The sequence below is a fragment of the Phocoena phocoena genome, chromosome 9 (assembly GCF_963924675.1).
Source record: "Phocoena phocoena chromosome 9, mPhoPho1.1, whole genome shotgun sequence".
NCBI lineage: Eukaryota > Metazoa > Chordata > Mammalia > Artiodactyla > Phocoenidae > Phocoena > Phocoena phocoena.
Window position 1 is genome coordinate 42062618 of NC_089227.1, and position 25605 is coordinate 42088222.

The following is a 25605-nucleotide window of genomic DNA, read 5'->3' on the forward strand; positions in this document are numbered from 1 at the left end:
ATGGAAAGATATCCCATGCTTTTGGATGGGAAGAATTAATACAGTTAAAATGGCCATACTACCCAAAGCAATCTACAGATTTAATGTAATCCCTATCAAATTACCCATGACATTTCTCACATAACTAGAACAAATAATCCTAAAATTTATATGGAACCACAAAAGACCCAGAATTACCAAAGCAATCCTGAGGAAAAAGAACAAAGCTGGAAGCATAACCCTCCAAGACTTTAGAAAATACTGCAAAGCTACAGCAACCAAAACAGCATAGTATTGGCACAAAAGCAGACATATAGATGAGTGGAACAGAATAGAGAGTCCAGAAATAAACCCACACATCTATGGTCAATTAATCTTTGAAAAATGAGGCAAGAATATACAATGGAGAAAAGACAGCCTCTTTAGCAAGTAGTGCTGGGAAAGCTGGATAGCTGCATGTAAATCAATGAAGTTAGAACACTCCCTCACGCCATACACAAAAATAAACTCAAAGTGGCTTAAAAACTTAAATATAAGAAATGACACCATAAAACTCCTAGAAGAGAACATAGGCAAAACATTCTCTGACATAAATCGTAGCAATATTTTCTTAGGTCAGTCTCCCAAGGCAAAAGAAATAAAAGCAAAATAAACAAATTGACCCTAATCAAACTTGTAAGCTTTTGCACAGCAAAGGAAACCATAAACAAAATGAAAAGACAACCTACAGACTGGGAGAAAATATTTGCAAATGATGCAACCGACAAGGGCTTAAGTTCAAAATACACAAACAGCTCATACAACTCAATATCAAAAAAGCAAACAACTCTATCAAAAAATGGGCAGAAGAATGGGCTTCCCTGGTGGCTCAGTGGTTAAGAATCCACCTGCCAATGCAGGGGACATGGGTTCGAGCCCTGGTCTGGGAAGATCCCATGTGCCGCAGAGCAACTAAGCCCATGTGTCACAACTACTGAGCCTGCACTCTAAAGCCCGTGAGCCACAACTACTGAGCCCGCATGCCACAACTACTGAAGCCCATGTGCCTAGAGCCCGTGCTCTGCAACAAGAGAAGCCACTGTAATGAGAAGCCCGCGCACCGCAACGAAGAGCAGCCCCCACTCGCCACAACTAGAGAAAGCCCGAATGCAGCAACGAACACCCAACGCAGCCAAAAATAAATAAATTTTTAAAAAAATGGGCAGAAGACCTAAATAGACATTTCTCCAAAGAAGACATACAATTGGGCAACAAGCACATGAAAAGAAGCTCAACATTGCTAATTATTAGAGAAATGCAAATCAAAACTACCATGAGGTATCACCTCATACTGGTCAGAATGGCCATAATGAAAAAGTCTACAAATAACAAATGCTGTACAAGGTTTGGAGAAAAGAGAACCCTCCTGCACTGTCGGTGAGAATGTGAACTGGTGCAGCCACTATGGAAAACAGTATGGAAGTTCCTTAAAAAAATTAAAAATAGAGTTATATTATCCAGCAATCCCACTCCTGGGCATTTATTCAGAGAAAACTCTAATTAGAAACAATATGTGCACCAACAATAATCTGAAAAGATACATGCACCCCAATGTTCACAGCAGCACTATTTACAATAGCCAAGACATGGAAGCAACCTAGGTGTCCATCAACAGAAGAATGGATAAAGAAGAAGTGGTATATATATACAATAGAATATTACTCAGCCATAAAAAAGAATGAAATAATGCCATTTGCAGGAACATGGATGGACCTAGAGATTATCATACTAAGTGAAGTCAGACAAAGATAAGTATCATATGATATCACTTATATGTGGAATCTAAAAAAAATGGTACAAATTAACTTACTTACAAAACATAAACAGACTCACAGACATGGAAAACAAACTTATGGTTACCAAAGTGGAAAGCGGGGGAGGGATAAATTAGGAGTTTAGGATTAGCAGATACATGCTACTATATATAAAATAGATAAATAACAAGGTCTTACTGTATATCACAGGGAACTATATTCAATATCTTTTAATAACCTATAATGGAAAAGAATCTGAAAAAGAATACATATATATATTTGGTCATACACATATATAACTGAATCACTGTAAACTGTACACCAGAAACCTACACAACATTGTAAAACAACTATACTTCAATAATAAAAATAACCTAGCAGATCTGTTGGTACTTGAAGCAAATTACCATGCTACCTGAGTTATCCATCATGAACTGGGTTTTGTCTGACCAACAAAGCTGTAAGACTGAATATGCAGAGCAGCATTGCATCACCAAATGGAAACTAGAGGAGTTTGAGCTGGTCTTGAAGGTATAAGTAAATTGCATGAGTAACTGTTATAGATGCCTGCGTTTATCTGCTGCAATAATGCCCCCTCCCCTCTCAACCTGCACCTGTGGTTACATAGAGCACTCTCTTTGACCAGTTAACTGAGAAAGAGATATTTGAGCCTGTTTTACAGATGTTTCTGTATGAAATGCTGTCAATATCAAATAGACAGCTGTAGCACTTTAGTTCCACTCTGGATTAGCCCTGAAGAACAGTAGGAAAGATAATATGGGAGTGGCTCTTACTATTTTCCCTAATAATCCACTAGTGAAATTCTGACCACCCCTGCAACTGTAGCTTAGCTGGTCTAGAAGCCTTAGTTTCAAGAAAAGAATGCTTCTGTCAGGGAGTAGGGCAATGATTCTATTAAACTGGAAGTTGAAACTGCCTCCTGGTCACTTGGCGCTCTTCATTCCAGTCAATCAACAGCCATATGGGAGGTTACTCTATTAGCTTGAGTAATTGACTTTGATTAGCAAGGGGAAATTGGGATACTACAACTTAATGAGGGTAGGGAGGAGTAGGTATGTCAGAAATGCAGGAGATCTGGGGTAGCTCTTAGTATTCCAGTTCTTGCCAAATTCCTCCTTCAGTTTCTATACTCCTAAACTAGGTTTATGTCTAGTTCTGTGACAAAGGGCTCTAGTGTCTTTGGCAGGATACCCACATCATTGACGTTGAGAGCCTGGGGGCAATGAGAGACCAACGTGGTCTCTCTGCCCTCATGGGTCCCACCCATCCCCATAGGTTCTAATGTGTCTTTGCTTCTGTGCCTCATGTCCTCCTCCTTTCTTGACTACCTTTCCCACTAACTTCAAGATGCAATAAGAAACAATGCTCCCACAATTACATAATGTCAATTCCTTATAATAAATCCCTCATTATACATGCACATGTCCTAGAAGTTCTGTTTCTCTGGTTGAACCCTGATGGATATATCTGCCTACATTTCTAACTCGTTCTAGCTTTTCTGTTCTGACTTCTCCTTCTTGGCCTGGTCCTCATTTTGTTAGTATTCTCTAGACTTTCATCACTGACCCTCTTCTTTCCTTACACCTTCCTTCTTACACATTCTTTGTAGCCAAGCTCATCAATTCCCGTAACTCTCACATATGTGACCTTTCCTTTTATATTGTACCTCTAGACCAAACTTTTCTCTTGAGCTCAAGAGTGATATTTCTGCCAGCCTTCAGAGCATCTCTGATTGGATATTTCGTAGATATCCTAGACCCAACATTGCCAAAAATGAATTCATGTTCCTAACCTTGGTTAGGACACTATACACCAAGTAACCTAAGCTGTGTATCAGTGCCTATCGTAGCACTTATCCTAAAGCTTTGTAATAATTATACTCCCAGCCCCGCTAGACTACAAGATGTTGAAGAAAGACAGCACTGTGTTTTTGTTTTTTTTTTTTTTTTGCAGTACGCGGGCCTCTCACCGCTGTGGCCTCTCCCATTGCGGAGCACAGGCTCCGGACGCGGAGGCTCAGCGGCCACGGCTCACGGGCCCAGCCGCTCCGCGGCATGCGGGATCCTCCCAGACCGGGGCACGAACCCGCGTCCCCTGCATCGGCAGGCGGACTCTCAACCACTGCGCCACCAGGGAAGCCCCACACTGTGTTATTTTTATCCTAAGCACTTAGCATGATGAACAATACATAGTAGGCACTTAATATATGTTTAATGAATGAATATATGAATGAACAAATGACTGAATGGATTCATAGAAAAGATAGAAATTGCAGAGAGATAATAAATGGCAACACAGAAGAATAGAACATAGTTATTTTCTAAAAGCTATAATTTAAAGATCTACGTGTATGGCATAATTTTCCAAAAACTGTAAATACACAGTTTTCCCAAAATATTATTTAACCAGAAGTTTTCAGTGAAAAGAAGTACAACAATTTTAAATTGCTAGAGTTTCTTTACTTTTTACTATTCATTGAATTTTGTACATAAAATGCTTCAGGTATTTAATTTAAACTGATGACAGTATGTGAGGCTTTGAGATTTATAACAGCGGAAGTAAACTTTCACAGAACAAACTATGTTTTCATTTTTCCTATAGAAATTTTATAATTACAGTTTATACTAAGCAACCACAATACTAGTGGAAGAACATTTTTATTTTTAGATTAAGTATAGCTACAGAATCTTTATTAATAAGTGAAGGTATAATTTGTATTTGTTTTATCAGAAAAACAACTCTGGTTGTCAATTTATCTGCTAGAAAAATAATTAAATGCCTAAATGCAAACAGAGTAAAAAATATAAGATTCTGCTTTCAATTTGCATTAATATAGTCACACTCCATGGCTCACTTATCAAATTTTTCTTCTCTAAGAATAAAGCTATTTCTTTCCTGTCACACATTAATAACATATAATTACTATACCTTCCAGAATTTTCTGGGCTTGAATCTTCAGAGAAACCATGCAAGAGAAATAATTTTTGGGGGGTGCTATTGATATACTGCCTAGATTTTTTAGATTTATTCACTGAACAACTTGCGTTTAATTTGAACAACTGATATTTTGGATTTTTAAATTGTTCACAAAATTAAATCAAACAAAGGAACAAGAAATCTAGAGGGCACATGTCTTCAGAATGGAATGGTAAAAAAACAGCTCCAATTCATTGATTAAGACAGTATGCCCTGTAGTTGTTTTATCCTGTATTTAGATATAAAACTTATGACTCTTCACCGCCTAAAAGATAAAGTTCCAAATAAACTTCTCAAAAATCTGGGTTAACCTTTTCATTTCATTTTCTATAACTCCTCCTTATGCAACGTAAGCTCCCTCACACTGAACTCATCTCAATTCCTTCTACACATGATGCACTTACACTATGAACTTTTATTTTTTCTGCCTTGTTCAGGCTATATCATCTATGTGGAAGCAAATCTCCCTCTTTTTTTTTTTTCTCTAACTTTCTAGATGCTCCATTCTCTATCATTATAACTTGCAAATGGATCAATTATTTTCTGAGTCCTTTTTATTGCACTACTTTGTCAACTGTTGAGAATAGCAACTGATACATGTTCCTAACATACCCTTTGCCTGCCATTTCACTGAAAGCTCTGAGTTCATCAGGGATGTTAACTGCCTTCTAATTAATTGAGAATTATTTCACAAAATGTTCCAGCACTGCATAATAAAGATTGCCATCCTTCTAGCCTGTGGTAATAGTTACCTCATCACACGTTGTTGGGTCCTGAATCCAATGTCATATATTTTAGGATTTTTTTCATGATAATACACCACCACACTTTCAGTGCCAAATTCTGTATTAGTCACAGTAGGCTAGGCTATGCTGCAGTAACAAACTACTCTCAAATCTGGTGACTTGCAACAATAAAGGTTTGTTTTTCATTCTCAGTACAGTAGTCCTCCATAGGTCAGCAACATATCTGCTCCAAGTAGTTTTCAGCCTGACACAGAGGCTCTATCTACAACATTGCTGATCTTGTAGCAGAGAGAAAAGACAGAACATGGCACTTGTTGACTCTTAAAGCTTCTGCCTGTGCATGACACAGACTACTTTTCACATCTCATTTGCAAATAAAGCAAGTCATCTTATCAAGCCTGACATTAATGAGGCAAGTAAGTGATATCCCCTTCCAGGGAGAGGCAGCAGGTATTTGTACACAATATAATCTACCACACATACCAATCCTACTTCTAAAGCTAAAGTTTGTTTTTACAATATGTATATTCTACTATGGCTTCTTTTTCCAGACTGTCACTTCTAATCTTCCAATCTGCTTAAAATATTGCTCACAGACTCCCCTAACTTTAACGTGCAAAATTTAAACTTTTACAACTGGACATTTTGGTTAATCTTTAATGCAACTTAGGGAATTCCCTGGCGGTCCAGTGGTTAGGACACCATGCTTCCACTGCCAGAGGGCTGGGTTCAATCACTGGTCAGGGAACTAAGATCCCCCAAGCCACATGGCCAAAAAAAAGTTATTTTAACGAAATTTATATTCTCTAACCCTGCTTTGTTAACAATTCCAAAGGCATCACTTGACTACCTATATTATTGTTACTTCTAGAAACTAGGTCAATGACAAAAGAGTAAGCCACTGGATTTTACTTTCTTATTAACAGTGGCATTCTTGTATGCCTGCTTATTTTATTACCAAGTGTTATTATTAAAAATAAAATATTGCAAGGAGAGGTCTTCTGCTTCTAATTTCTTTAATGAAGGCCTACCTACACTTACTGCTATCAGGCTTCTGTGTTCACTTCTAAGTATCTTTTATGATTTTTGTGCTGATATTTTCTTTTAACATAACCATACTCCTTACCATAGTTTATAAGGTTAATGTCAGAGAGACCTTTATAACCTCTCTGATCTCATTTTGTTACGGGTCAGCCACACTGGCCTCCCTTGAGCATTTTATTTATTATTTTTTAAAATCTCAAAACCATTTTTCTTGACAGTTGGAATATTCCTCCCTCAGATCTTCAGCAGTTTACCTCCTTCTTTTCATTTAGGTTTCAGCTCAAATATTACCTTCTCAGAGGAAACTTCCATGTCTACTCTCACTAAAGTAAACTTCTTTCCTCCACTCCCCCATGTCCTTCTCTCTCATTATTGTATTTTATTGGTTTGTTACTCTCTAAAATTATCTGAATTGTTTGTTTATGGTTTGTCTTCCTAACCAGCATGTAAACTCCATTCGGGAGGAACAATTTTTTCGTTCACTGCTATCTCCCTAGTTAGAACAGTGCCAGATGCAGAGTAGGTACTTAATAAAGATTTACTGAATGAATGAAAAAGACACTAGTCTTCATAAGCTTCATGACATGTCATCTTAATAATCACCACTTATTATTTTTTTCCTACCTCGCTGGCCATATCTCCCTCTCCTAAGCATTGCATATTGGCATTCCCCAGCTCCACGTCCTTTGTCTCTCTTGTCACTCAACCTTCTCTCCCTAAACAATCTCATTCAGTCGCATGACTTCATTTCCTATTAATAAAATGAGTCCTAGGGAATTCCCTGGTGGTCCAGTGGTTAGGACTCCACACTCTCACTGCTGAGGGCCTGGGTTCAATCCCTGGTTGGGGAACTAAGATTTCACAAGACGCGTGGTGGGCTTAAATAAATAAATAAATAAATAGTCCTAAATGTATTCTTCTAGTTTATATGTCTCTTCTGCCCTACAGAAGTCCACTTGGGTTTTACATAAATACATACCCATCATTCTCTATTGTTTCTTATCTCAATAATAGGCATCAAAATCCACACAGCCAGAACTGAACCTCTGAAACTATCCTGGACTCCCCCATCTTCCCACTCCCCTATGTCTGACCAATCACCAAGTCTTGGTGCTACCTCCTAAATATCTCTGGAATCTTTTCGTCATCATCACATCCCCTATATTAGTCCAAGCTACCATTATCTCACAGGGACTATTGTAATGGTCCCTTAACCAGTCCCTCCCCTTTCATGTTCCTCGAATTCATTCTTCATAGACAAGGCAATCATTTAAAACCACAACATCTTGCTTTTGCTTAACTCCCTAATGCTCTCAGCATAAAACCCATGCTGTGTAAATGACCATTGGTCCAGCAGATCTGATTCCCACCTTACTTTCCAAGTTCCAACCATACGTATAGACCTCCTTCAGCTTCTCAAAAAGTCTCTTTAGTTTCAGACCGTCACTCCTATTACCTCTCTTCTGTATATCTACATCCTTCCTTTCACTCGGTTAACGTCTACTCCTTCAGGTCTAACATTACTTTTTCAGAGGTGACTTTTCCTATTCTTTCCAGGCCCAATTACTTGTGTGATCATTTGATTGATGCTTTAAGTTACGTATGGGGTTGGAGGGGGTTCAGAGTGTCCACTAAAGCCCGTCTCAGGGAAGACTTTCGGGTTAAAAAACAAAAACAAACAGATAAATGACAATTGTACTGGAGTACAGGAAAAGATTATGTGTAGCGACACGACCAATAAAAACATATTTTTAGAATTCAATTTCAGGCCCGGGGAGAGAATAGTGGCAATGTCGCAAAGGTCTTTGCAGCGTTGAACACTTAAGCGAGGCTCAGGAACTGTTTACAGATCACAGTGACAGGACAACTGCCATCTTTAAGTCACTTACTAGTTTCTAATTTCTGCCCGTAAACGACAGTCAAGGACAGGAAGCAGCTGCAGTATTTTTAAACCGCAGTCGCTGACCTCGGCGGCTAGAGACTCGACCTGCCCTCCAGACGCCCGGCGCTCAGCAGCCAAAGGCGCCTCGCAGCTCCCTCAGCGGCGGTCACAGCGGGCGGCGCCCGACCAGCACGCGCGTCCCCAGCGTCTCGGCGCGCCTACCCGGCTCTCTGGAGGCTAGCAAAAGGACCCGGCTCGCAGAGCACGAGGCCCGTGCGTCCGCCTGTCCGCCCCCTCTTTAAACACGGGGCCTACCGAGCAAGTGCCTGTGTAGTCAATCGAAGGATTCTACTTTTGACGCAAAAAATTACCCATCAGAAGTACGAGTAGCATAGGAATGACAATGTTTCACTTTGCAGTTGAACGCTGTTGGTTTGGACAGGTTAGGCGGGCGCGAGAGCTGCTGGATCAAAGCAGGCACTGTTTAGGACAGCTTTATCCGGGCCCTCCTGTCGCAAGCCGTCCTCCGAGGCAGGGGTCCTTCAGGTAGGAGGTGCTGGTTGACTTTGGACGTCCGCCCTTCCTCGGCGCGAAGGCTGTTCAGCCGAAGGCTGTGCAAGTTTGTCCTTCTCTCCGTCTGGACTCGAGCCTTCTGTAGCAGCCATGATCCGCCAGATCATCGGTCAGGCCAAGAAGCATCCTAGCGTAAGTTCTTAAACCCTTTCCCAGTGTTTTCGCTTGTGCATCTTGTGTCGGGTTGCGGCTGCCTCCCCTGAGCTTTCTCCTTCGCAGCCTTTTACCGTTTCTCGGGGCTGAACCCTGTCTCACTTTGTCCTATTCTGCTGGTTGCCCCAGGACCTTGAGCTCTGACCTTCCAGGCCTTGCATTGCGGGGTTTGGCCTGGCGCACGGAAGGTGAGGGACGCTCTCGAGGAAAATAAAATGTTGTAACAGTGGGGTGGGCGCGTCCTCTTGCGGGTTGGTCGGACCAAGAGAGATAGTTGTGCGCTGTGTGGGTTAAAGACCAGGAAAGGTCAGGCACCCTATTTGTTGTGCTGTTTAGAGTCTCGTATTCACTGCATTGCACCATGAGGCTTTGAGGCAAATATGAGGGTCTCTGATCTTGGAATGCTCAGTTTGTCTGGACGTCTTGATATTTGGGAGGATTTTTGTAGTATGGAGTTTAATCGCAGTTGAGTTCTTTTGTATCTCACATTTTCCCCTGCATATAAACGTGCTGTGGCCCTAAAAATCAATTACGCAGTATTTAATTTTTATCTTAAACCCAGTTGCCTAACGACGCATTAAGCGTTGGTAGCAGTACGTTTTCAGAGATTATGCGTAAAACTGGTATTTATAATAGGTGTGTTTCTGTTTGCTCATTCAGACTCTTTATTTAACAGAATTTTTATTTTTCGTAACGTCTGTATCGAAGCAAGCTTAAGTAATTTGCCAAGAGCTTGTTTTGCAAGCCTTGAGTTGAAAGAAACTGGGAAATTTAATGGGATGTATAAATATTAAGTGAAGAAGGCGATATATTTTCTGGGAAAATTTAAAATTTGAATGTAACTTTTTTCACATTTAAACCAGAATTATCTTTACATCGTTTGGAAATTACATTTCTTTCTTTTGAATGTAGTTATAAGAAATCTTATCTCAATATGAGGTCTATCTTTTTTCAAATTTTAAGAGAAGATTAAAAAGAGGTTTGAAGAGAAGGTAAAACTATAGAGATAAAATGCAGATTAGTTGTTGCCTGAGGCTGGGTGGGGGGATGGGGAGTGACTGCAGTGGCCCTGAGAGATTCTTGGGGTGATGAGAATGTTCTAAAATTATATCGTGGGATGGTTGTACAACTTTATAAATTTACTACAAATCATTGGTGGTTTCATACTTGAAATTAATGAATTTTATGGCATGTAAATTAAACCTCCATAAAGCTGTTAAAGTTTTTAAAAAAATTAAAAGCTGGCTTGAGACTTGGAAATCAATGTGTAGAAACTACTGTAGTCTTTCTGTTTATTTTTATCAGTATGTAGGTATTTGAAGATGATTCTTGATTCTATTTTGTTTTTGGTTCCAGTTGATCCCCCTCTTCATATTTATTGGAGCGGGAGGTACTGGAGCAGCACTGTATGTTTTGCGCCTGGCGTTGTTCAATCCAGATGTCAGGTAAGTGCTTGAAAATGTTTAGAACTTTGATGGTTTATCAAACTGATTCAGGAGCCGCAGCCTTTCTAGGGAGGCAGCATCCAGTAGTAGAAAGAACCTGAAATTTGTTGTCATACAGTAAGTTCAGATCCTGGTTCTACTGTCGTCATTTACTTTTTCTGGTTCATGAAATTATCTAAATTTCTCTGAGTCTCATTTTCTCATTGGTTGAGTAGAACTGCTTATACCTATTTTGTAACGTGAGGATCAAGATAATAATAACTTTTTATAGAACAGTCAGGGTTGCTGATATGTTTAAGTGTTTTTTGCCTGTGTTCCACAATAGGGAATGCTTCTTTCTGAAGTTGTAAAAGAACAGGCATGGAAAAAGTTGTTTCATTATTTTTCTATGCAGTTTTCTATATATCACTTCATTGATGAAATAGAAAACACTAGTAAAAGCCAAGTGTAAAGTTTTTTTGTGGCAGGGATAGGGACAAGGACAACTGCCCCAAGAGGCTCTGTGTTATACCTTTTTCTGATTGATTACATGAGATTGCTTATTATGAATCCTATCTCTCAACTCCATAATGAAAATAACACCGTCCTTCACCTGATAGGAAGTGGGATTAATATATTTGAAATGTTAGCTTCTTGAGTACAAGACTGTTTTAAATAGTGTTTTATTACTCTAACAGTTATAATGTTTTATTTCTTTTAGTTGGGACAAAAAGAATAACCCAGAACCCTGGAACAAACTGGGTCCCAATGATCAGTACAAGGTAAGCTACAAAATTGCTTCAAAATTGCTGGAAATTGTATTTTAATAAACTTTGTCATGGGGTAGGTTCTTTTTGAGATTGGATCTGCAAGTAAGATTCTGTTACAATGAACTTAGAAGAATTGCTAGATTGTTCTGTGAAATTAGAATGGCATATTTTTCTAATATTTTTTCTAAGGATTTTATTCACAGGCTTTAGACTCTGTATGTGAAATGAAGATAATGTCTTAATTGTACTGATTCGACTAAGAAAAAAAAGAGTATAGTTCTTGTTTAATATTTTCTTTGTTCTTGGGTAGTGTAGTGCAGTGGTTCTCAAACCTCAGTATACATAGGCATCTTCTTCAGCTCCATCCCCAGAGATTCTGATTCAGTTGATCTGTTGCAGAGGCTGAGAATTTGCATTTCTAATAAGGTTTCAGATGATGTTGATGCTGTTGGTCCATGGACCACACTTTGAGTAGCACTAATCTAGTGGCTGGTTTGGTTGGCTGTTCTTTCTTCTTGGTATGGTTGACATATTTCAGCTGAGAATTAGTAGGAAGAAATGAAAATCAGTTGAAACTTATATTTTACCATAAACCTTCTAGATAAACTTTTTAACATCTTTCTGGAAAACTGGTTTGTGAAACTACTCTTCCAAAGAATGACTTCATGGACTGAGGCCATTTACTTTTTTTAATTTGTTTTATTGATACATGATTGACCTGCAACGTTGTATAAGCTCGAGGTGTACAACTCGTTGTTTGATGCATTACACTATGATTACTATAGTAGTGTTAGCTAACACCTTTATCATGTTACATAATTCACTTTTTTGTGTTGAGAACAATTAAGAGATAGTTCCTTAGCAACTTTGAAGTTTATAATAAAGTATTGTTGACTATAATCACTATATTGTGTATTAAATCTCCAGAACTTGTTGATCTAGTAGTGGTAAGTTTGTACCTTTAACATCTCCCTAATTTCCCCACCGCGCCCCCATCCCCTGGTAGCTACCATTCTACTTTCTGTTTTTACAAGTTCAGGTTTTTTAGATTCCATATAAGCGTTATGATACAGTATTTGTCTTTCTCTGTCTTACTTATCTCACTTAGCATAATGCCCTTAAGGTCCATCCATGTAGTTGAAAATCTGAGACCATTGATTCCCCAAACACAGCTTTACTTACCTGTAAAATTTTTGCATACAAAGAAAAAATCCTTGCAATGTCAAAAAGGGTGGGGGACAGCTTTATTAGAGTATGATTCTCATACCATACAATTTACCCATTTACAGTATATAACTTGCCATGAATTTTCCATTATACCAGGCTGCTTCATCAAAAAATAGCAGTTTCTTTGAGCACTCTCAAGAAGAGGTGTCTTGACTGAGGAGTGTTCAGGACCCCTTAGCAGATATACCTCCTTGATGGAGATGGATGCTGTCATTACTGATGACAACAACTTTTAAGACAACTGTCACCTTTTACAGATTCCAAGCTTTCCACTCAACCTTCTGATTATAATTTGGCTTCCAAGTCTCTAAACTGATCTTGCTACAAGAAACAAACAAAAATGCACTGGTGAAGCTGAAGTGAACCATCTAATCTGTGTCATATTTTGACTCAAAAAATGATACACAGGCATCTTGTTTTTTCTCTCCTATAAATTTTAGTCCATTCTGGAGAAAATGATTCCACATCCAATAAACTTTAAAAAAGAAAAGAAAACAGAAAAAACAGGCCTTTAGTCCTTCCACCAAAGAGCATATTGGAGTCTCTGCGTATGTAGTTTAGAAAGCTCCTCAGGTGATTATGATAATGAAGCTAATTTTGATCATGTTCTGGAACATGAAAATACCTGCCAGTATGAGGCCATGTGAGCTGGAAGTGGAACGTTGCAGCAACAAAAAACTAATGTGTGCAGCATAGATTGGGCTGTGAATAGCTAAGATACTGGTGTTAGAGCCTGGAAAAATGAATCACGTAATGGCAACATATTTGATAAGGTGTCACCTGCTATTACTTGGAAAGAAGACCATGTGCCTAAAGAGTTTGTTATAGAAAAGATTTTTGGAAAACAGGATGTTTGTGGACTGTTGCTGGCTCTACTTGCCAAGAGATGAGTTTAGAAGAATTGGGACATTTGCAAGCAGAAATAAAAGGAAACCAAGTCCAGAAGCTTGTGAGCCTGGAGTGGATGATGCCTACTACTGCTTCTAGACTAGAAGACTAGTCGAGTAGGTTATTCTTTCTCTATCATTCACTTCCCCTCACCTAAGATAATTGTTTTTCTGACCCATTAACATCAGATTTGGCCATGTGACTTGCTCTGGCAAATCAAGTGAGGGGAAGTGCTATCTGCCACTTCTGAGCCAGTGTGTAGTTCCCCCATTGTTCTTTTCCATCTGTCATGAGACCACATTGACAGTTAAGGGCTACTCATTCAGCCCAGGATTAGAATGAAAAGAACACAGGGCAGTCAGCTTATAAATGGCATATAATGTGAATGAAAAATAGACCTTTCTTATAAGCCGCTAAGATTTGGTGGTTATTTTTTGCTACTTCACAATCTAGCAGAAGCTAACTAATACAAACAAGAGAGGTGACTAAAATAGGATTTAAGCATTAAAGACCTAGCAACACTTATCATCTGAATAAAATGCCCCAAAGCCAAGATCAGAATATGTTGTGCCTTCCCAGCTATTGTTACAAAAAACTTAAAGGTATCCACCATTAAATTGAGAAAAGGAATGTGGACATGGAAGCTGAAAAATAAATCAGATTTGAAAATTACTTCAACGGAGTATTTTGATACTGGCACATGGAACCGAATAAAAGCAAATACATCAGAAACCTGCTTAGTGTTGAGAAAATTAGCAAAGGTTCTGTGACCTTTCGACTCTGCTTCGATGTAGGGGCTTGATCCTGCTTCTGGCAAGTCATATAACTTGATCTTCAGTGTCTTCTTTTATAAAGTAAGAATGAGTAAGGTTGTGATAATTAAGATAAACATAAAGCATTCTGCCTACAGTGCCTGGGATCTATTAGAAGAGCCCAACAAATATTTATTTCTTAAAATATAACCTGCAGTTCCTTTTATAAATATTCCCTTTAATATTTTGTTAATATGTTAGAGATGATACAGTTAGTTTCTTTTTAAGTCTCATTGTCTAGTTCAGTTGCTTCATAGGAGAACACTGTCAGAACAAAAAATACTGCTTTATGACTGATTCATACTTTTATGTTTATAAACTTTATAAAAGTCTGTGTACGTATCTCAAGGATAAGCTTCACAACCTGGGAATTTTTCTTTTTTTTAAAGTCAAATAAAATAAGATTTTTAAAATTAGAGATAAAGAAGTTAGGGTGTGTTTGGAGAAATAAAGAAAAGGGTTTGAAGAAATAATGGACACAGATTTATGAGCTTCTTCCTTAAAAACTGAAGAAAATGATGATAATTCTGCAGTTTTGGTTCTTTTGGAGTTAAATAATGTAGTCTCCAAGTAATTACAGCACATTTCAGTTTTCTTTGGCACAAGAATGAGTAAACTCAAGATTATAGCTTATGCATAAATCCTAGCTTATGTATAAATCCTAATGTTTCCTCAGTAGGAATTCTAGAGCAGTATCAAGTATAAATCATTTTTTTTAAAGTTGCTGAGAGTTAGAGGCAGTTTTTTTAAGTAATGATAGTAAGATATATTTCTAAAATTAATTTAAGTTGAATATAAGGAAATTTATGGAAATTACAAAGTTTGCAAAATACAGTATTATTTAAAAGCAGAAATACTGTACTGTTTAAAAGCTTTTGTACCAAAGGTGGTCAGGTGTGAATTTGATTTTGATGCATTCTGGGTTAGGAAATTAAGGAAATGTCTAAGTGAGAGAGAGAAAATGGACAGAAAAGCCATCAAAGCAGGCCAATTTGTATCTAAAAATTATGGATACAAACACACAACAAAGTATTACTTTATATTACTAGCCAATCTTTATTGCTATAAATCTTTCCCATCTAAATTATAGCCCTTTCCTAACCAAATAGGGATGATAACTGGTATTTCTCTATTCTGTTGGAGAGTGACCTGTGTACGTAGTGGAGATGGAAGTAAAAACATAAGAATTGGAAGTATATATCAGAAGAAATTCATAGTTATTCACCTTGAAATAGAAGAATTTTTTTATAGGTTCTACCAGATTATACTACCACTGCTTTTCTGAGGAAGATTGAATGTTTTTACCTTACCAAAACCATTATTAAAGAACTGGAATTTTAATGTCTTTGTTTGAATGACTTTTATATTGTTAAATATTCCTAATACAAAATTAATGTCTGTAATTGTTACTATAGAAAGCTGAATAAAAATAATCTTAAACTTCTATACCATCTTTGTGTATTTGATTGATTATCTAAAATATCTTTTTTCTTTTCCAAGTTCTACTCAGTGAATGTAGATTACAGCAAACTGAAGAAAGAAGGTCCAGACTTCTAAATGAAATGTTTCACTATAAAGCTGCTTAGAATGAAGGTCTTCCAGAAGCCATCCGCACAATTTTCCACTTAACCAGGAAATATTTCCCCTCTAAATGCACAAAATCATGTTGGTGTATTGTGATGGGGTTTACACTGATTAATAAATAGTTTGAAACTTGATGTGTGTCACTATTTAATGCTGAAACTCTACTCTGAATTTTATAACTTAGGTTATAGGAAATAAACTATTAGAATTTAAGGAGTTTCTTGAATTTCTGTGTATTCGTGTAATTTGAAAATAAGACTTTAAGCTGCTCTAATAAAACACTTTTATTTTGTGTGTAGGCCATTGGTAACACTAGGGCATATTTAAGAACTAGAACTGGAAATCAAATGTAGATTGGCAAGATTACTCAAGCCTCTTTGGCATGGGCAAAATGAAAACCTCTAGATTTCTGTTACTGGCTGATGTCGAAGTATGTGCAGTTGTTAATGCTGGTTTTTACCATGGCATTCTCTTTGCTGAAGATTTTTAAGGTTGTTAGTCGCCGTGGTCTGGCTGGGGATTGTAGTTGGATCTGAGTCCATCACTACTAACCATGGAACTAGTGGCCAGGAAGAGCTCTTGAGAACTTCTGCTGAGCCTTGGCAGGTTTTTAAAGGCTAGAAAGTATGTTAGTAGCAATTTTGAGTGAGAGTTAACTTTTTAAGAATGGGCTGTGGAATTGGAATTTGGTAAGAGAAAATGTTTGGGTGTATATTGATGTTACCTGTTACATAGCTCTGACCTTTTAGCTGGATCTCAAATGATCAGATGAGCAGAACATTTCAATGGTTCAGTGGTGGCTAATCAAGAATTAACCATGTCATATATCAAGTTTCCACATAGGTATATGTAAATCATGACATCATAGAAACTTGAGGAATTTAGTGAGACAATTTTGGATTTTAATATGTAGGCATAATAAATCTTTGTGTTTACAAAGTAATAGCACATTTTACATGTCAGGAACTGAATTAAATGGTATATGGATTATATCAGATACTTAAATTTTTTTCAGAAACAGTAAGGAAACCAAGACTTGGGATTAAATTATTCAAGTTCATTCTCTTAGTCAGATGTGGATATAGTCGTCCCTTGGTATATGGGGGATTTGTTCCAGGCCACCCACCCCCCTCCTACCCCCGCAGACACCAAAATCCACAGATGGCTCAAGTTCCTTATATAAAATGGCATAGTGTAGTCGGCCGTCTGTATCCATGAATGCAGAACCCATGGATGTGGAGGGCCAACTGTATTTGAACCCAGGTAGTCTTGAAATGAATGTAGAGTGCATTTCAGTTACTTGACTGTCCATACTTTTAAGCTCCTGTGTCTTGGGTAATTTCAATCTCCAGAGCAGAGTTTCTCAGCCTCGCCACTGCTAACTTTCTGAGTCAGACCATTTGTTGTAGTGGCCTGTCCTGTGCATTTTTATTTTAGCATAGTTAGCAGCATCCTTGTCCTCTGCCATTATATGCCAGTGGCACTCTTCCCCTCTCCAGGTTGTGAAAACCAAAAATGCATGTAGACATTGCCAGATGTTTCCTAGTGGGCAAAATTGTCTCATTTCCACCCATGTTGGGAACCACTGGATGCTTTGGCACAGATCACCTCAAAGTTTAAAAATGTGTAAAAAGAATACACATTAGTTACAAATAGCTAAGTAATTGAAAGACAAACATTTGATTAAGCAGTCTTGAATAAATGCATTAAGAAATTAGTAATAGCATTTTCTACTATTGAAGACAATTGTATGGATCTTTTAAGATTCTTAAACTTTAAGTAAACTCTTTGTGTTCAGTATTCCTGGACTTTCCCACATAAAACAATGTAAAATTTGGCATGAGATACAATATGTCTTGAAGAAACTATTACATCCAATTACTGCTATTCAGGAAGCTGCAATGGCAGTGGAAGTTGACTGTCACTTAGGACTGCATCAAATATCAATGCTGCCAGGAAAGATAACGTGCTCTTTTTTTTTTTCCTTAAATGAATTTGTTTAAAATTATGCTTTTACTGTGCTGCTTATTTAAATATACAGCAGACTGCTTTGTCAGTTCCTCAGCTTAATGAGGTCACTAGGCAGAGCTACATTTAAATACAGATCGTGCCTTGGGTAACATTTATGTATATTTGAAAAATTGCATTTTTGGGAATTGACAAATGCTTCCCAGTAGGTACGTGAAACGAGCCAAGCAAAAATTATACTGACTTTTGCTGCTTTCAAGTTTATTAACCCACCCTGATCAGGTTTTACCCTTTCTACTCAACTAAAAATGCTTCTGTTTAGGACATCAATGACCGCTATGTTTCTAAATTCAAAAGGTAATTATCATTGCTCACTTTGACCTAATAGTAACAGTTGACCCAGCTCCTTGATGTATTTTCTTCCTTCACTCTCTAGAACAGCATGCTGTCTGTGTTTTCTTTTTTACATCGTTGGCTTTTCTACTCAGTCTCTTGGTGATACACCTTCACTTAGTGTTGGAGTGCCCCAAAGGAAAAACACTTTGGACCTTTTCATTATTTGAACTCTTTATCCAGTCTCATGTCTTCAAATACTATGCTTTGGCTGTCCAAAGTAATTTTTCAGATTAACGTGTCCAATTTGAACTTGTGAACTTCTCAGTTCCCATATCCACAATCTTCATTCCTGCTGTTTTCAATTATGTCAGTTTATAGGCACACCATCCTTCCTGTAGTTCAGGCCGAAATCCTCGGAGTCTTCATTAACTCTTTAACACCCCATATCCATATATTGATCACGTTTGCTCTACTTTAAGAATAATGCCCAGAATCTCACTATTTTCAACACACAATTCCCCTACTGTCACCTTGGTCCTAAGCCATTGTCATCTAACTTGGAATATTAAAATAACCTCTCAGCTGGTCTCCCTGTCTACAGTCTGTTCTCAGCACAGCAGTCAAACTGATCTTTAATACAAAACTCAAAGTGATCTTTATTCCTTTGTTCAAACCCCCCAACATTTCCCTATTTTACTCAAATAAAAAGCTAGATACTTTAAAAAAAGAAAACGTTCTGACTTTTGACTGTTTTCCGTTTTGCTCCCACACCAGCAAGTGGATATCCTAGATCCTCTACATGCCTCAGGGCTTTGCATTTGCTCTTTCCTGGCTTGGGATTCTCTTCCCCAAATATTGGCATGGCTTGCTCTCACTTTTTTCTTGTCTTTGCTCCAGTGCCTTTTTAATGAGGCTTTCCCTGTCCAAAATTTCACACCTACTGCATCCTCATCACTTTTTATCTCCTTTCCCTTCTTTGTTTTCATCTCAGTACTTATTACTGTCTAATATGTTACATAATTAGCTTATTTTGTTTTATATATCTCCCTCCACTAAAATGTAAGCTCTATGATGACAAGAATTTTTGCCGTTTTGTTTTGTTTGATGTATCCTCAACACCTAGAATGGGACCAGGTACATAGTTGGTGTTCAAGAGATCCTTATAAAAGACGAGTTCGAGTGTCTAGAGTGGCTAATCATAAGTGGTTACGAGTGGCTTGATGGAGGCAGAGAATCAGAATTGGAGATTATGGAACGCCTTTAGCAAAAGGGCTCTGAGCTTTACTTCACCACCCCCCCAGTGGATAATTTTTCAATAGGTCTTTTAAATTTCCAACTAGAGCATTATGTTGGTACTAAAACAACATCTATCCGGGTATTTGAAGCCTGTTCTCTTATTTCACAACATTTCAGTCAGGATGAATCTGAATGAAGGAAAAATCAGGTACAAGCACAAATAAAACCAGATATGTCCTCCTTTTATTAACACGTGAGTCACCATTGCCAAAAAATATCCATTTTCTTTTTTCGCATTTTTTCTTTTGTTTCCAATTGTAAAAGCAGTGCATGCTCAGTGTAATTAAAATAATTCACAGGAAACATTTTTATATATCCAAGGCTTACTTTTAGTGGTATAAGAGGATATGTTAGAATGCTACTTTGTAATCCCTTATTCAAAAATGCTTAAATATGGCATGCAGGAACCTTGTTATCTTAACAAAGAGCAGTTGCTGCATAGAAAAACAGAACCTCTAAATTTGAAATTTAAATTTCAAGTCCAGTAAAAGTGTACATAGAAATTATATATACATTTATTACTCTTTGGTATTTCCCACTGTAGCAGTTTGTTCCTTTCCTCTAAGGTGGTTGGTAGAATTCATCTTTGGAGGAAATCTCCACCTTTCTTGGTTAGGTAGAAGGTAAAGAAAAAAGACAAGAGAAAGGGTTATAAGAAGGCACCTCATATCAGGATGAAACTAACTATAATGGATAACATTATTGAGCCAGGCATGATATGTATTACTTCATTTACTACTAATTACAACATTGTAAGGCACACTTATTACTGGACCACCACCCCCCCGCCACTTTTTTAGACAAATGAGGAAACCAAGGCATAAAAATATGCCCAAGGTCAAACTTAACTAGGAAGTAGTGGAGCCAGGCTTTGTATATTCAAAGGAGAATATATTCAAAGGAGAAAGAAGGTTGCACATGAAATTAATGTTGCTAATCAACTGACCTTAAAATAGGGACATTATCCTGGATTATTCAGGGTCCAGTGTAATCAGAAGAATTCTTAAAAGTGGAAGAGGGAGCCTGAAGAGGAAAGTCAAAGGGAGGTATGACTATAAAAGAATGGCCAAAGAAATGCACTGTTACTGGCTTTAAAGATGGAGAAAGGAGGCCATGAGCCAAGGAATGTGGGAAGCCTCTAGAAGCTGGAAAATCTATAGATGTGGATTCTATTAGAGGTTCCAGAAAGGAATTCAGCCCAATGAGACCTGTGACAGACTTCTATATAACTGTAAGATAGAAATTTGTGTTGTTTTAAACCACTAAATTCACGGTGATTTGTTATAGCAGCAATGGGAAAACTAATACATCCACTGCGGCAGAGTTTAAGGTACCATCTTGTTTTTATTGATCAAAGGTTGGAAAAAGATGAAAAGAATTAGCTCTTGAGAGCTGATATGAACTGACTTCAGCACATCACTGAGTAGACTCAAATAAGAAAAGTTTTGTTCATTTTCTCCTTATATTTCATAGTAGAATAATAAATGCAACAAAAAATGACTAATTGAAAACCTTGTACTATCATTAAGCTATTCCCTAGTATTTACTTTTCTTGTGTTTTGTTGTTGTTTTTTCCTCTTAGGACCTAAGGCAGCTGGAAGGTAGGAAGTGGGAAGCAACTAGGGAGGGGAAAGAAAATGAGATGAGGTCATCATGTTGAACAACTCCTGAGGGGGACTACAGTACAAATGATGTCCCATTTAGTTGAACAACATTAAGTCCTCAACATAGTTTTAGGTTTTTACACAAATATGAAAACTGCTGCTCTTTTATACAGTGTTTCTTTTAAATTGTTCACTAGAAACTAAGTCAAAAATCAGGATCATGTAGAAAAAAGAGAATGGGGTTTGAATCATGTAGAACTTGGTCTTAGTCACTGTCCAGCCAAAGAACCAAAAAGAAATTCAAGAGATCAAAAACACCATAACAGAAATGAAGAATGCCTTTGGTGGGCTCTATGTAGACTGGACAGAGCTGAGGAAAAAAATCTCTGAGCTAGAGGATATGTCAGTAGAATCATTGGAAACTGGAAAGCAAAAAGAACGAAGACTGAAAAAAACAGAATATCCAAGGACTGTGGGACAGCTACACACATACATGTGATGGAAATAGGAGAAGATAGAAAGGAGCAGAAGAAATACTTGAATAGTAGTGACTGAGAATATTCCAAAATTAATGTCATAAACTAGTTCACAGATTCAAAAGCTTGAGGACACTGAGCAGATAAATGCCAAAAAACTACCCCTAGGCGGGCTTCCCTGGTGGCGCAGTGGTTGAGAGTCCACCTGCCGATGCAGGGGACACGGGTTCGTGCCCCGGTCCGAGAAGATCCCACGTGCCGCGGAGCGGCTGGGCCCGTGAGCTATGGCCGCTGAGCCTGCGCGTCCGCAACGGGAGAGGCCACAGAGGTGAGAGGCCTGCATACCGCAAAAACAAACAAACAAAAAACTACCTCTAGGCATATCATTTTCAAACTACAGAAAGTTAAAAGATAAAAAAATCCTTAAAGAAGCCAGAGAAAAAACAATTACTTATAGAGGAACAGAGGTAAGAATTACATTTGTCTTCCCCTTGGAAACCACACAAGCAAGAAGAGAGTGGAGTGAAATATTTTTAATGTTTTGAGAAAAAAAAATGTACCACCCTAGAATTCTGTGCCCTGCAAAATTATCATTCAAAAGCAAAGGAGTTATAATGACTTTCTCAAACAAAAATTGATGGAATTTGTTGCCAGTAGATCTGCCTTGCAAGAAATGTTAAAAAGAAGTTCTTTAAGATAAGGGAAATAATGTAGGTCAGAAACTCAGATTTACTTAAAGGAAAGGGAGAATGTGGAAGAAGGAATAAGTGAAGGTAAAATAAAAATTTTAATTTTTCTTCATAATTTATCTAATAGATAACAGTTTGTTCAAAATAATAATAACAATGTTATGTATTTCATTATATGCTATGGATTCAATGCAGTCACAATCAAAATCTTGGTTATTTTGTGGATATGAACAAACTGACTCTAAAGTTTTCATGGAGACGCAAAAGAGTCAGAATAGTCAGCGCAATGTCGAAGGAGAAGAACAAGGTTGGAAAACTGACAGTACCCAGCCTCAAGGCTTACTATTGATAGAAAACCACAGTAATCAAGTGTGTTACTGGAAAAGAATAGACAAATAGATTAATGAAATAGAATAGAGAATCCATAAAAAATGGTACAGCCACTTTGGGAAACAGCTTCATGAGGTTCTTATATACCTAAACATACTGTTACTATAGGAGCCAGTAACTTCTCTCCTTAATATTTACCCAGAAGAATTGTAAATTTGTGCCCACAGAAAAACTGTACATGGATATTTATAGCAGCTGTATTATTAATTGTCAAAACTTGGAAGAAACCAAGATGCCCTTCAGTAGGTGAATGGATAAATAAAGTGTGGTACATCCAACAACTGAATATTATTCAGCACTAAAAAGATATGAGCTATCAAGCCATGAAAAGACACGGAGGAATCTTAAATACATATTACTAAGTGAAAGAAGCCAATCTAAAATACTCCATACTGTATGAGTCCAACTATATGACACTCTGGAAAAGGCAAAGCTATGGAGACAGTAAAAAGTTCAGTAGTTCCCAGGGATTAGGGTAGGGGGTGGGGAAGGGATAAGGAAGTGGAATACAGAGGATTTTTAAGGTACTGAAAATACTCTGCTTGGTACCATAACGATGGATACATGTCATTACACATTTGTCCACACCCACAGAATGAATACCAAGCATGAGCCATAATGTAAACTATGGAATTTGGATGATTGTGATGTGTCAGTTTAGGTTCATCAACTGTAACAGATGTACCATTTTGGTGGGGGATGTTGATAACAGGCGTGTGGGTTTATGCATGTTTGGGGGCAGGGGCTATATGGGAAATCTCTACATCTTCCCCTCAGTTTTTCTTTGAACCTAAATCTGCTCTTAAAAAAATAAAATCTTAATTAAAATGAAGAGAAGAAAAGAAAGGAAGGTTAAAAAATTCCAGACAGTGACTTTCAGCCAATCTGCAATTCTTTTCCCCTTTGCACCTCTCATAACACATGGCCATGGACTTTATATTTATGACGGCTACAAAAACTTGATGAGTTAATCTGCTTCCGCATTCCACACATCTTGAGTGCTGCACTGAGGTTTTCTTTGTATCCATGAGAACAGAGTCTGTGTTTTGCTTATCATTGTATCTCCAGGGCCTGACAGTGTCTGCACTTAATAGACTTGCAAGTATTTGTTGATTGAATATATAGAACATAATGTGATTGCAGAGGCTTTTGATTTATAGACATTTTCTGAGTGATAGTGTAACTTAATTTGTAGATGATAGCTGAATTTTGAATGAATGTTTAGAAGTGAAAACTCAAGTGTTTATAGGTTATTAAAATGAAAATAAAATGCAGTAAAATGTTTTTTATAAACACGCAAGCTTTCATATATGAAACAGCAATAAAATAGCTATTGAAAAGCCCTAATTACTGACAGTTTACCATGTAGACACCTTATATGATGTTTCTAGATGGAAGCTACTAATTTGAATTACTCTAGAAAAATAATGTGTAGAGGCATTTTTAGTTTATCATTATAATATGGTGATACTCCCCCTCTATTTTACTAGAATCCCACAGTGCCTAACAATCATGAATAAATTTATAGACTTGTTTTCCATATTGAAGCAAAATGACTATGAACATGAAATGCCCATTTCTTTTAGTTTCCTTACAGCAGGCCAATGAAACAAAGGACCTAATGGATAGTGAGAATAAATTACTCCATGGAGAAATAAGCACTAGATGCCTATTATTAATTTTTAGGTGCATAAACAAGGAAACAAAATAGATCATATTACTGGTCAATATTGGTACAAAATATAATTTTAATTCTAGTTTTGAACTTGATTTTCAAATAAGTATAATTTTTGAGTTCAGCTAAATGTTGCCAGGAGAAGAAAATGAGTTTGGTATTTGCTGGCATATCAATTTGTAAACATGATCACAGATCACAAACAATTGCAAGAAATACAGTGCTATTTATATTTTAGATTGCAGTGAGAATTAGTTCGCTGGAAAGAAAACAGAAAGACATTTTAGCTAATATATACTGCTTCTTAAAAGCACAAACCTAATATAATGCTGTGTTAGGAAAGAAATGCTTAGAAAGCAAAGAACATGGAGAAACATTGAATAATCAGATTGCTAGGGATAAAAAGTAAAGCTTAAGGAATTAGGAGGATTAATTTTTCTCTTGCTTTCTGTAATGGATAGGGAGGGGAGAGAAGGGAGCTCTTGCTTAAATGTGCAAGGCTGTTTACATGGGTTATCTCACTTTTTACTCTCACATCAGTCCAATTGGGCTGGCATTATTATACTCATTTCCATATAGAAAAAAATAAAGTTCAGGGAGGCTGGTTGAATAAGTGATTCAAAGTCACACTACTACCTTATAAGAGCAGGCATTCGAATCTAGATCTACATAGCTCTAAAGTCCATTCTCTTTGCATCGTGCCTCGTCTGTGGCAAGACTTCTCTTTATTTTCAGCTATGCTTATCAGAGGGTGCCAATAATTTTGAGTCTTGACGCCACTGACAAAATGATCTGGCATTACAAGTCCACAACCTGGTGGGAATGGCTTAAATTTGCCTTAACTGTAGCTTGCTCTTTTCATTGCCTTTGGGTATTTTTAATTCCGATGTTAACAGATGAAGAAACTGGAGTAGTGAAGTTAAGTAAGTTATGGTTACACAGAACACAAATTGCCACTGGAGTTCAGAGCTTCAACATATACATTTTGGGGGAACATAAACATTCAGTCCATAATACCCCAAATGTTCATGGCTTAACACAATAGAATTTAGTGAAGTCCAACCTGTGTTCCTTGGCAGGAAGTTTTCAATATGGGTCATGTACAAAGTTGCGATTGATCCCTGCGTGATACATAGTAGTTTCTACATCAGGGAGTGATGTGTAGTTATTTCTAAGCTAGCTCTGAATATAGCTCCTCTTGATCTAGAGTCTTAAGAATTACAAGATGAACTGTCTGCATACTCAATATATAATATATAATCGTGTAAGATATAGGATAACCCCAATAAACATGCCCAT

General features: G+C 37.4%; 1 protein-coding gene across 1 annotated transcript; it reads left to right on the forward strand.

The window, feature by feature from the left end:
* The first annotated feature begins 8974 nt into the window (after positions 1 to 8974).
* NDUFA4 (NDUFA4 mitochondrial complex associated) lies at positions 8975 to 16006 on the forward strand. The gene is made up of 4 exons (XM_065883962.1): positions 8975 to 9146; positions 10524 to 10612; positions 11313 to 11373; positions 15789 to 16006. Exons 1-4 carry the CDS (start codon positions 9105 to 9107, stop codon positions 15843 to 15845), a joined length of 249 nt encoding a protein of 82 aa, XP_065740034.1. The 5' UTR covers positions 8975 to 9104; the 3' UTR covers positions 15846 to 16006.
* Positions 16007 to 25605: the final 9599 nt, after the last annotated feature.

Bases quoted from the DNA above. Each gene is read 5' to 3' on its own strand.
- NDUFA4 (XM_065883962.1), top strand. From the start codon at position 9,105: ATGATCCGCCAGATCATCGGTCAGGCCAAGAAGCATCCTAGC. The intron at 10,613-11,312 runs GTAAGTGCTTGA...TATTTCTTTTAG, and splicing joins TTGTTCAATCCAGATGTCAG to TTGGGACAAAAAGAATAACC. The intron at 11,374-15,788 runs GTAAGCTACAAA...TTCTTTTCCAAG, and splicing joins GTCCCAATGATCAGTACAAG to TTCTACTCAGTGAATGTAGA.